General features: G+C 34.6%; 2 protein-coding genes across 3 annotated transcripts; one reads left to right on the top strand and one right to left on the bottom strand.

Annotated features, from left to right (window-relative positions):
- Window positions 1-1,514: 1,514 nt before the first annotated feature.
- LOC108466499 (probable inactive purple acid phosphatase 27) lies at window positions 1,515-6,715 on the top strand. The gene is made up of 12 exons (XM_017766866.2): window positions 1,515-2,451; window positions 3,204-3,295; window positions 3,407-3,473; window positions 3,556-3,678; window positions 3,758-3,850; window positions 3,997-4,126; window positions 4,319-4,400; window positions 4,486-4,618; window positions 5,052-5,257; window positions 5,369-5,494; window positions 5,641-5,944; window positions 6,158-6,715. The coding sequence occupies exons 1-12, from the start codon at window positions 2,236-2,238 to the stop codon at window positions 6,461-6,463; spliced, it is 1,878 nt and encodes a 625-aa protein (XP_017622355.1). The 5' UTR covers window positions 1,515-2,235; the 3' UTR covers window positions 6,464-6,715.
- Window positions 6,716-7,352: 637 nt separating this feature from the next.
- On the bottom strand, window positions 7,353-11,436 carry LOC108461821 (uncharacterized). Of its 2 annotated transcripts, none has more exons than XM_017761775.2 (12): window positions 10,965-11,436; window positions 10,709-10,837; window positions 10,514-10,606; window positions 10,331-10,410; window positions 9,856-9,969; window positions 9,658-9,731; window positions 9,456-9,532; window positions 9,253-9,336; window positions 9,010-9,102; window positions 8,765-8,872; window positions 8,605-8,676; window positions 7,353-8,074 (listed from the first exon to the last, which is right to left on the bottom strand). In XM_017761775.2, the coding sequence occupies exons 1-12, from the start codon at window positions 11,259-11,261 to the stop codon at window positions 7,607-7,609; spliced, it is 1,689 nt and encodes a 562-aa protein (XP_017617264.1). In that variant the 5' UTR covers window positions 11,262-11,436; the 3' UTR covers window positions 7,353-7,606. The 2 variants fall into 2 exon arrangements, with proteins under 2 accessions (XP_017617264.1, XP_052883362.1); XM_053027402.1 differs by having other exon boundaries at window positions 10,331-10,426; window positions 10,965-11,103.
- Window positions 11,437-12,364: the final 928 nt, after the last annotated feature.

The following is a 12,364-nucleotide window of genomic DNA, read 5'->3' as shown; positions in this document are numbered from 1 at the left end:
CGCTAAGAGACAAAAACGAGCAGAAAAGGACCAAATTGAAACACAATCAATAAAAATGAGGCCGAATAAAAAATGTGGAGAAAATCCAAAGACTCATCAGAATTTTTTTACTTTGTAAAACCAAAAATAGAAAAAAAATCTTATTTTAGTTTTATTTATTTTATTTTATTTTGATTTTATGTTAAATTAGTTAAGGCAAAAATAGCAAATTTTATGTATATAAATAGGGCCTTAATGTTCTTTGGAAAGGCATCACTTAATTCTACATTCCTACTTCAATTTGAAATTGAATTATACTCTTTTGTCTTTCAAATTGCGGTGAGCATACTACTACTTTCATTTGCATTTTTCTTGCTTTTACAAAATTGGGCTAATTTCTTTCCAAGTCCTTTCTATTCCTTTCTTCACCATAATCATCAAACTACTTCCCAAAGTTTACAAAGCATGAATAATTTCATGCTTCACTAAATTTCATCTTAGCCTTAGGCCAGTGTTCTTTCTGATTGGGAATCGAGAAATACGAATTCGTGCTAAAAATCCTTCCAATCGGTATTTATTTTTTTCTTAAGTATTGGGATAGACCAATCATCCCTTAAAGTTAAACTCGATTTCAAGTTAAAGTGCACGTTGGGTTGGAGTCCTGTTTACTGACAGTTGGAGTAACGAGTCGGTTGTGCTGTATTCGGATCTTTGAGAACAAATCAAGGAAGCAGTGATCGGGTTTAAACGACCCACACGGTTGAGGCCGTTAATTCGAGTTGGGTTCTTTAGAATGCAACGCTGCCGGAATCTTGAATTGGGAACTCGTGTATCTCGATTAGATAATCAGTAAGGATTGGTTTGCAGGTCGTACCAGGACCATCTACGAGAGGAAGAATTGGTGGTTAGAACGTTCTTAACTGCTATAACCAACTTATCATTGGAGGAGAAAATTAATTCTCGAGGATCGATTCTTGATACAGAATTTACCGAGTCTAAGGCTAAGGCTTATTATTTCTATTTACAAAATTCTAAATTTATGTCCCGAACTAAATTTATTTCTAATATTATTTAATTGTTTATTTACACCGATAGATTATTTACTGTCTAAACATGCTCGAACCCCCCTCCTCGATTACTTGTTTATTTTGTTGCAGGTACGTTTGGAGTCGTGGGCACGACTCTTGCCACGACCTTTGACACAATGAACATTCTGTTCATAAGTAAACATAGAAGTTGATTACAACATTCAATCCTTGTAGACTCGACCCTACTACTACGCTTTGCTACGATTTAGAGTTATTTCTGTAGGAATTATTTTTTGGTGGTTTCGACGCCCATCATCCGGCTAATGGTGAATTAAAGTTGATGGTTTTTTAAATTTAAATTTAATATTTTTATTTTAAATAAATATAATTTCCATATTGCACATTATGATGGGTTGACAAATTCTGATTAGCGTGACATACAACCGTTTTTTTAACTTAGTTACAAAAAAAGGCTAAAAATGGGGTAACAGAAACAAAAGTGGGAAAACAGTAGAGTTTGAACTGAGCATTAAGTGACTGATATAGGCTCCCGCTCCAGTACCGCTATTTCCCTCCGATTTTTTCTAGTTGTTAGAAAAGCGAAGAGGGATAATTTGTTCATTCATTAGTCCCTACACTTTACATCCACGTTAATGTTTTTGAAGTCGGACTGAAACTTACCTTCCGTTTGGCTTGCAAAGGAAAATAAAGAAAATAAAAAATCAAAGCACCCTCTCAACTTAGAGTGTTTTTCTTTTTAACTTTTCTGAGTTCAGAGCAGCTATGGATTGCAGAAGCTCTATTTTTGTTGGCAATCAGTCAATTTCATTTTATCTAAATTATTTATCATTTATTGGAAGGTTAGCTCTTATCAAACTGCTGTTTTTGTTCTAGGAAATTGCTTCATTAACAACTCTAATGCGGATTTTAGATGAAGAAACTGGATATTTAATCCCTTAAGTCTTTGGCAAAAAAAGCAGGCAGTTCTTATTCTCAACGGAAAACTATGGGCACAAATCGACAAAACTAAAGCTTAGTTAATGTAACAATAATTATTCATAATATAAAATTGTGAGTTGACCTGAGTAAGGTGAGTGTGTATCTTCGATGGCCGGCTTATCTTTTCCTTCAATCCCCCTTTTTTGTGTGTGGTCATATTCAGGGATTTTGAATTTTAAATAGTGGGTTTCGACCATTTTGGTCACTCCCAAAAGAGATACCTGAGAAAATGAGGAGCTTGAGCTTCTTATCTATGGAATATCTTTTCCTATTAATGTCGATCTTATCGCAGTGTTTGAAATTTGGTTCAGGAACTGCAGCAGTGGTTCATGCTGGGAATGGCGATGGCGTCCAGCCATTGTCCAAGATTGCCATTCATAAAGCAGTCTATGCACTTCATGAAAATGCTTCTGTTAAAGCACACCCGCTTGTTCTTGGGACTAAGGTAAAATCTAGCTCGGTCTTTATAGTTTTACTTTCTGCTCTAGATGTTCTATTTCAAATTTTCAATCTAATACAAATTTAGCTCTTTGAAGTTTGAATCTGCTTTCATTAAGATTCAAGAGTAGCAAAGTTACCTGTTACAAGAGATGTTGAGATCTATGCTATCCAGCCTCGGATCTCTAATTTTTAACTTTTTATAGTATACCGCACATCCATTTGGAATATGCCAACAACACGATTCCATCTTAGGGAAAATGAAAAATCTGGTAATATGGTGAAGTAATTTTCACTAAATGCACTGATTGATGAATGCCAATCTTCTCGACCCACTCTCCTTTCCCAAGTTCTATTTGGAATAGTTTTATTTTGAACCTATGACCTCAATCAAAAGCACAACTTCATTTTACCAACTGGTTGCCACACCCTTACTAAACTAATGCAAGAATTTCTGATGTTTTATAGGGTGATAGTTTTGCTATTCGGATTGTCTTATGTGTCTCACATGAGCATGTTCAATTCTTTTAAAAGTTATTCCATGCATTATGTGAGTCTTTGGAGTGTCATATCCTTATTCACATGCCTGAATATGTGTGAGACATGAGTGTTCAACATGGGCACTTCGAGAAGAATGAAGAGTTGGAGCAACGTAGGCGATAATTTTAGATTCATGGTTTGCTCAAAATCTGAAGCATGGTGTTCTAACTTCCAAGCAGCTGAGATATATGGATTGCTTATAACTTGGTTTGCTTTTAGGGGGGAGATTCTGATTGGGTAACTGTAGAAATTGAATGTCCGAAACCTTCTGAGGATGATTGGATTGCTGTCTTCTCTCCTGCAAATTTCAGGTAAATTTCAAACTTGTTCATCATATTCTTCTCTTTTAATAAATTCATACAAGAAATTTTCTTCTATTCATCATTCTAGATTTGTAGACTAAAGGAATTCATTAATGGCAGCTCGTCTATCTGTCAACCCAGTGATGATATGGAACAGTTTCCTGATATATGTTCAGCCCCAATAAAGGTATGTATTATTGATATGTAGCATTGTTTGTTCTTCAGCCTAATATTGAGACCATACACCTTAAACAATCTGTGGTTTCCAGTACAAATATGCCAATGATTCCGATGCTGATTACAAAAAGACTGGCAAATCTTCGTTAAAGTTCCAATTGATCAATCAACGGGAAGATTTTTCGTTTGCATTATTTTCTGGCGGATTATCCGATGTATGTCTACGCATGTGACCTTCCTTGTGACTTGGCTTTAGCAGATTTCACCCATTCTTTGACTGATCATTTCTTGCAGCCAAAACTGGTGGCTGTTTCAAATGTTATAAGTTTTGCTAACCCAAAGGCACCACTTTATCCACGGCTTTCACAAGGGAAATCTTGGAATGAAGTAAGTTCATTTCTTTATGTCGATTTTCATGATTTTTGGACTTTGATATCAAGTCAAGGTAAAAACCAATCCATGTCCTACGGCCTGCACTGACTAATCATCTCTTTATCCATGTCTGACCTTGATTCCCTTACAACTTTATATAGATGACAGTGACTTGGGCTAGTGGCTATAATGTTATCGAAGCTGTACCTTTCGTTGAGTGGGGTATGAAAGGAGAATCCCAAACTCGATCTCCTGCAGGAACATTGACATTTCATCAAAATGATATGTGCGGTATAATACATCTTTCCTTGACTATGGAAGTGAAAGATTTGTAAACTTCTTGATAGAATTCACAAGGACATAGATCAAAACTATATAATATATAACGAAGTTTAAGTGAAGCTTATAATTAGTTTATATTCTTAGTTTGGAATGTTTCAAGAGGTATTCAGAATCTAACAACATTCTGATGATAAAATGCAGCTCCGCCAGCCCGAACAGTTGGTTGGCGCGATCCTGGTTTCATTCATACAAGTTTCCTAAAGGATTTGTGGCCAAGCTCTGTGTATGCACCACAACTGACATCTTGTCTCAGAGAAATGATCAATGAACAAATGTGTTCCTAATACTGTGTTTATTTTTGCTTTTAGGTACACTTATAAGCTTGGACATAAGTTGGTAGATGGTTCTTTTGTCTGGAGCAAGAGCTACTCATTCAAATCTTCACCATATCCAGGGCAGGATTCATTACAGCGGGTTGTAATATTTGGAGACATGGGAAAGGTAATAAATCTGGCATGCCTTCTAGTAAGTAGGAAAACGAAGAACAATCAATTTACATTTTCTTACCAAAGTCTTGGTTTTATACAATCTTTCTTCTTGAAGTACCATGTTGACATCTGTATTCAACACATATTCAGACATGGGTGAGAGCACAATCCTCCAAATATATGAACTTAGAAAAAAATTTTGAGCGTACCTGTGCTGCATTTGTCCTGCAATATAGTAACAAAACTTCTATCCCCAAATGCTTCTCAACTAACCACATTCAACTTTCAGTTGTTGCTTCCTAACCTCCCATTGTAATCAAAGAACTCATTCAATGTATAAAACTCAAATATCATCATTTCAACTGTATTGAATGTTATTTGGCACTTAATTGCAGCATAGTGCATAAAATATGAAGAGATTTTATAATTGTTTTAACACGTTTCAGGCCGAACGAGATGGTTCAAACGAATACAGTAATTATCAGCCAGGATCACTTAACACCACGGATCAACTAATCAAGGACTTGAAAAACATTGACATAGTTTTTCATATAGGGGACATTACATATGCAAATGGGTATATCTCACAGTGGGACCAGTTCACATCACAGGTTGAGCGCATTGCATCAACTGTGCCATATATGATTGCAAGGTTTGCAATGGTCAATTAGCATGAACTCTTTGTAACACTTGAGAATTACTTTGCAGTTATTAGCAAAGTGCTTATATTGGATCCTAACTAAGATTACTTCTTTTCGTTTAGCGGCAATCATGAACGCGATGCACCCAACTCTGGGTCGTTCTACGACGGAAACGATTCTGGTGGTGAGTGTGGTGTTGTAGCTGAGACCATGTTTTATGTTCCTGCTGAGAACAGAGCTAAATTTTGGTAAGTAATTTACCAGAAATACAATATAAATTGTTAATGGAAGCTAAGTTTGTACGCAACATCAAGATTCGAGACCATCTTTCGTGTATGCATGTTGTAGTCTCCTGAAAGGAATCTGTTTAAGTCAGATTACCGGTTCTTTACAGGTATTCAACAGACTATGGCATGTTCCATTTCTGTATAGCTGACAGTGAACATGATTGGAGGGAAGGTTCTGAGCAGTACAAGTTCATCGAGAAGTGCCTAGCGTCGGCAGACCGGAGAAAGCAGCCCTGGTTAATATTTGTTGCTCATCGTGTTCTTGGTTATTCCTCAAGTTATTGGAAAGATGCCTCATTTGGAGAGCCCATGGGAAGGGAAAGCTTGCAAGGACTTTGGCAGAAGTACAAAGTCGACATTGCATTTTTTGGACATATCCATAACTATGAAAGAACTTGCCCGGTTTACCAGGTATGGCCAAAACCTATCATCATAGCATTTAATCAATATATAAGTCTGAAAGTCACCCGGTAGGGTCCTATAAGTTTGGCTAAGTTGGAATGTTGGAGTTCGAATCTTATCATCTGAGACCAGATCCTTTATACCTAGCCTTCAGTCCCCTTCTGAGATTCAAAGTTCAAAGTTTTCAACTTTCTTACAGTTCTAATGTTTCTAAAAATGCAGGGGCAGTGCATGCATGTCGGAAAATCACACTATTCAGGTATTGTAAATGGAACGATTCACGTAGTGGTTGGTGGGGGAGGGAGCCATTTATCAGGGTTTGGTCCTACCCAGACTTCATGGAGTCTATACAAAGATTCAGATTTTGGTTTCGTGAAGTTGACTGCATACAATCACTCATCTCTCCTCTTTGAATACAAGAAAAGCAGTGATGGAAATGTGTATGATTCTTTCACCATTTCCAGGGACTACCGAGATGTCTTGGCCTGTGTTCATGATGGCTGCGAACCAACCACTTTGGGTTCTTGAAACCACCCACTCTAGAGGTGTATATGGATCCGATCGGGTCGGATAGTAACTTTGAATTTTTTTGCCTAAAGCTCTGTCCAGGTTAAGGCTAGGTCAGCCCTCTAACCCGGATGATGACTATAAACTATATATTCTCAAATTTATTAATACATCAAATCAATTTAATTTAATATACGTATGTAACTTTGATTGTAGTCAAATGTACACATAAATTTTTATTTTTAGTTAATTACATACATTTAAATAAATAAACATCAATTTATTTTTTATATTAGATAATTAAATAAAAGAAATAAATGTATTGATATATTTTTAATTAAACTAATATAATTATTTATGTATTTTATATTTACATATATTGATAATTATATTTTAATTTATAAAATTAAATCAAATAAAAATTAAATAATAAAAACAAAATTAAAATTCATTATCCATATTGCATATTGAATTCAACCGGACATTGCATATTGAATTCAATCGGACATTGCATATTGAATTCATATTTCTTTTATTTTTATGATAATTTTAATATTTTTAAAATAAAATAATAGATTTTACTACATGACACAATTTCAACGGCAAAAACAACCCCTTACAATATCTTCTGTTATTTTTAACAATTGACCATTAACTTTAATGATAAAAAACTTAATTAATTAAAATTTGACATTCATAAACTCAATTGAGTAAAAAAATATAAAGACTTAATTAATTTTCTTTTTAAATTCAAAGACTTTAAAGACACTTTAGCCACACAAAAAAAAACTATATTTAATATTTCAAAAATTATTTAATAAATTTAGAACATTGGGACACAAATATTGGACAAAATTACTTTAAAAATAAATATATAATGCAAACATATATAACAAGTAATGAATTGAAGTTTGATTGTGGAAAAAATTGAATTGCATAAGATTCCTTGGCTGTAAAAGTTGCATATAAATGCATGCATGAGTGTCCAAAGCATAATGATTTACAAAATCGATGCTAATGGTGAAAAAGGGGTAAAACAAGTTATCAGTGCTCCATAAGACGGTTGTAACTCAGTTGATTTAACTTCCATAGTTTGCCTTCTGCAAAAATACCTTTTGTCCTTTTAAGCTTTCACCCAAGTTTGAAGCCTTCAATGGAGGAAGACTACCTGGTCTTGTGGGCTTTGGCCAATTTCTTCTTTCTTTTCTTTACGGCTTTTGGCACTTTCGTCTTTCGAGCCTCCCTCTTCTCCTCTTTGACTTTCTTTTTATTCTCTTTTCTAGCAGCTTTCTTGTCAAGTTGTGCCGAACTGTCAGATAACGGACCCTTACCTTCTGAGCCACTCAAGTTCTCTTCATCCCCATCTGTTTCAGAACCAGATGGGGACTCAGATTCAGACTCGCTCTCCTGAGAATTAGAATGGCCGGATGGATTTCCCATAGACCCTTCTACAGGTCTTGTGTTAGTATCCCCTTGCTGCTTCTCCATTGGTGAAGATTGATCTTTAGGGAGAGCCTCCTTTAGTCCTGTAATTGTCTTATAATATAAGTCTCCGGTGTCCTTGCCACTGGTTATCCGTATTACATCCTCCTCGACATTCTTGACATGATCCAATGTCTTGGGAATATATGTCTGAAGAAAAGGAACAAAATAACCATGAAGTTAATATTCACCAAAAGAATTTAGACAACCGGATCTTCTATCTTTTATTGAAAGTATGATGCATTCCCTTTCAGAATACACATTTAACCCCTCAAAACCGAAATTTTCAATCTGTAATATAGCTCAGTTTGAGAAATATAATAACTTGATTTTTGATACATCCGAAAAGCAAATTAGAACATTTATCACTCCTTGGAGATGAACAAAATCTTGATATTGTAATGATTTAACTGCAAAAAGCAGATCATAAATTCTCAAAATATCCTGTATGCAAACAGAGGAGAGCTTCTAGAGCAAGCATTAATAGCTGAAGACACTACAGAAAGTCTTTTGTGGACTTCAATGTCGAATGACATTAAAAGAATCTTAGCAGAAGATCTAAAAAAAGCTGGTAATAAACTGAAGCAGGAGGGCTGACATAAAGCCCTTTGTTATGAAAAGGAGGAACTTAGATACGCTCCATGGAACAGTAGGCTTTATTAGATTATCATTCAACAAACCTGAACGAACACAGAATCTGCAATTTCATCCTCCACGGACATGTCTCCTCTTGCTAAAATCTTCTGCTGCACCTGAAATAAGATATCAGTGCAGAAGCGTGAAAATGGAGATCATTCTAAATTTATAGGAAAAGTATGAACTCAGATATAAAAGGCAAACCTCTTCCAAATAACTATCCACAGAGCCATCCGTGATAGTTGGATCCACTATGAAGTCGAATAACTCTCGGATTGTCATGACAGCTACACCATGTTTTTTAAAGAAATCCTGCACCAGGCAATGACTGATTAACTCTTACAGTCACCCTGTTAGTCAATGTTACAATCTCACATCCAATAAATATTAATCATACAAAAAGAAAAAGTGATAAACAAAAAATTTCTAAAGAGAGAAAATAAACATACAGAAACGTGAATACAATCTTCACGTAAAAAATCCAGGGCATGTGGGTGGTCAAGATCAACCGCTTGAGAGACGTCAATTATGTATAAGTGACCCTGTAAAGTGGAAAATTTTCAAATGAACAAAAGTTAACTTAGAGATCCCTTTTTCCTCTTTGCCTATTGTTTTTGCTAAGAAGATAGCCAGATCAAAGCACAAAGAAAATTGTTTTCAGTTGCAAGGAATTGAAAAAAGTTAGCCATCACCTCATAAAATAGTATGTTATATTCACTAAGATCTCCATGTACTAGTTTGCATTTCTGGTATAATGTCCGCATTGCTACTATCATCTAGGGAAAATAGCCAAGAAGTCAGCATATAGAGAAAAAAAAGAAAACTACAGTAATATAACTTATAAACTTTTGAGTAGCTCAAGATAATGTGACCGTAGCTTAACATAAGGACACACCTCCACATAACATTCACGCAACTTGTCTAAAGATAATGCCGCATCTTTAAGACGAGGCGCAGCCCAACCAGCTTTTCCTGTAACATAGTTTTAGCAGTTAGTACCCAAAACTCGTACAAAAGCATTAAAAAATGTAAAACCATTCTCTATGTCCTGATCATTGAAGAGAATTAAAGCAATAATAATTAAAAACTCATACTACCTATGAATTCCATGACAAGCACATGAAGTCTCAAAAGTAATGGAATTGGGCATCTAATTCCTGCAGCCTTAAGCCTGCAACTCAAAACAAACATCTCCACTCATGAAAAAGCAAGCAAAACGATGCACACATAATTAGTCATGTATATCTGTTCACAGAATCAAAGGTAAACGGGAAATAATTAAAATTTTGTTTTACCTCATAAGATTCCTCATTTCTTTCTCAGCCCATGTCTTCACCATTTTTCTAGGATTGTGCTTACAATAACCATATCTGAACCGGTAATCACCTTGTACATATCGATCTCGATCCCTTGAGTTATTATCAGAAACCAATTGATTACAATTTTTAACATGCAAAAATTTTGGCATGAAAACACGGGATCTAATATTGTAGAAAAATAAAATACAACAGCAGATCTCACAAAGTGATATGCTACATCAAATAAGGAATAGAAGACCACAAGTGCAAGCTAACATCTATGATGAAATCAAGAACATTCATCCAAAAACAATACCACCAAATGGAAAGGAACAATTATGCTTACATCCAGTGCCCTCATCTCACCAATTCTTCACTAATTCTTAACACATTAAAAGGGGGAATGTTCTATAATGTTGGGACAAAATTGAAAAGGTTTGAAGTCTAATTATCTAATCAAAACACCACTTACTTGAAAACCAAAACAGAAGTTTTATATACTTTGATTGCTAGTTCCTGACCATCAGATTTTGTTGCATGATATACATTTGCCTGTTCAAAGAACGAACTAAATATCACGTGATTTCATCAGACTATGATTTTACAAACTGAAGCATGAACAATTAACATCTAACAATAACATCACATTACATACTTCTTTTCCAGTTGAAATGCAGCCGTTGATATCATGAAACACACCGCGGTTAAGCATTTTAAACAGAACCATACGAGTTCTTGGATCAATAGCCTGCAGAACAACTTCATGATGAGCTCAATCTTCCAAAATACTAGTAACTAATAAGAAAAAATCATCAAAATCTTCAGAGCAATCAACTACGAGTAATTTCACCTGCTCAACAGTTGCACGATCAGCTTTCTCAGTAGTTTTAGTTTTACCAATGGCCATTTCACGAACACTTTCACGAATTGCAGTTGTAACCGAGTTCGACATTCCAACATTTATCCTCCCTTCCCACTCCTACACCATTCATTCAGTAATCCAATTGGAAGAAACAAAATAATAATAATAATAATAATAATAATAATAATAATAATAATAATAATAATAATAATAAGCTTAAATGATCGTGACAATGTATTTTTACCTCTAAAGGGGAAGCTCGAATATGATTAGAGAACTTCTGGTTACGGTTGGAGAGAGGTTGAAGAGCGGACGAATTAGGCCTAGAGTGAACACCGCCGTGAGCGTTAGGCCGCCTCGACGCAAGCGTGAAAGAACTATCAATGAACTCGTCATCGACCTTGGAATCCAAATAATCCAATGCCTCGACGATTTCAGAATCGGATGACCACGACAAGTCTTCTTCCTCATCTTCATAATCCACTGCATCGTTCGGTTCTGCTTCTGGTTTCTCTCCCAATTTAGACATCCCCGTCGACATAGCTTTTACACTTCCAGAGGAAACGGGAAGATTATTGGCGGCAATCGGTTACGGCTTTAAAACCCTAAAAATGGAGGAATGAATTCCCTCTTCACTTGAATGGGCTGACCGGCCCATGCGAAATCTTCGAGCGGGACTTTTCGGTTCGGCTTTTCTATCCAGACATTTTAAAAAATAAAAGAACTTAAACAATCCCTCAAAATTAAATAAAATAGTCCCTCTCAAAACAAATTGAAGCAATTTAATCCTTAACAATTTTAAAAGTGAGCAACTAAGGGTAATTAATCTCGGAATTAATATATTTCCTCAATTGTACATAATTTTAATTGTTATAATAATAAATTTAACCTTTAATATTTACATATTTAATCATTTTGGCATTAATTCTAAAAAATTCAACAAATTCGACCTCAACATTTATACATTTACATAAAAGCGAGATAAATTTGTTATATTATGATCAAATTTTAAATACTTATTTTAAAAATCATTTGCTTTTTAGGATTATTTATTTTTTAAAAATATTTGTTGACGTGGGAAACATTAACATGATATGATATACACATAGATGTCATATGTCTTCGTCCGATTGTTCCATCAGCCACGTCAAAAAAACTTAATGGTCATACTTGGTCAATGTTAACGGAAGGCTTGATTGATTAATTTTTCCCCTTTAAGAGCTAAATCGATTAATTTTTCCTCATTAAAGGCTTAGTTGAGTGCAAAATTTTTCATAAGGACTTAATTAAATTTTAAATTTTTTGTTGAGGGCCTTTTTTACTATTAAGCCATTGATAAATAATAAAATTATTGACACCGTTTGTACTCAAAGCCGCCAAAAATAAAATAAACTTGAAAAACATAATTAGTAGGAACCATAAGTATGGTTGAATCCAAAAAATCTAAAGTAACTTTACTCCTTCAACTAAAACAAATAAAATAAAGAAAAATTCAAAAATTAAAATTAAGATTTGGAAAAAGCAAAGAAAGCAATAATTAAAATTTTAGAAAAATCAATGAGATAAAACTATAGTCAAAGTAAATTCTTTGTTTGATTAAAGGTTTGATTATTGATACAAAGATAAATTTAGTATCTTTTAATA

The sequence above is a fragment of the Gossypium arboreum genome, chromosome 1 (assembly GCF_025698485.1).
Source record: "Gossypium arboreum isolate Shixiya-1 chromosome 1, ASM2569848v2, whole genome shotgun sequence".
In the NCBI taxonomy this organism is placed as follows: domain Eukaryota; kingdom Viridiplantae; phylum Streptophyta; class Magnoliopsida; order Malvales; family Malvaceae; genus Gossypium; species Gossypium arboreum.
Note: the sequence above shows the minus strand (reverse complement) of the source record. Positions and strands in the feature narration are given on the sequence as shown.

Coding starts and splice junctions, on each gene's coding strand:
- LOC108461821 (XM_017761775.2), bottom strand. CDS start 11,261: ATGTCGACGGGGATGTCTAAATTGGGAGAGAAACCAGAAGCAGAACCG. Junction 9,732..9,855: donor GAAATGAGGAATCTTATGAG/GTAAAACAAAAT, acceptor TTTGAGTTGCAG/GCTTAAGGCTGCAGGAATTA. Junction 9,533..9,657: donor GCTTGTCATGGAATTCATAG/GTAGTATGAGTT, acceptor ACTATGTTACAG/GAAAAGCTGGTTGGGCTGCG.
- LOC108466499 (XM_017766866.2), top strand. CDS start 2,236: ATGAGGAGCTTGAGCTTCTTATCTATGGAATATCTTTTCCTATTAATG. Junction 3,679..3,757: donor TTTCTGGCGGATTATCCGAT/GTATGTCTACGC, acceptor CATTTCTTGCAG/CCAAAACTGGTGGCTGTTTC. Junction 4,619..5,051: donor TATTTGGAGACATGGGAAAG/GTAATAAATCTG, acceptor AACACGTTTCAG/GCCGAACGAGATGGTTCAAA.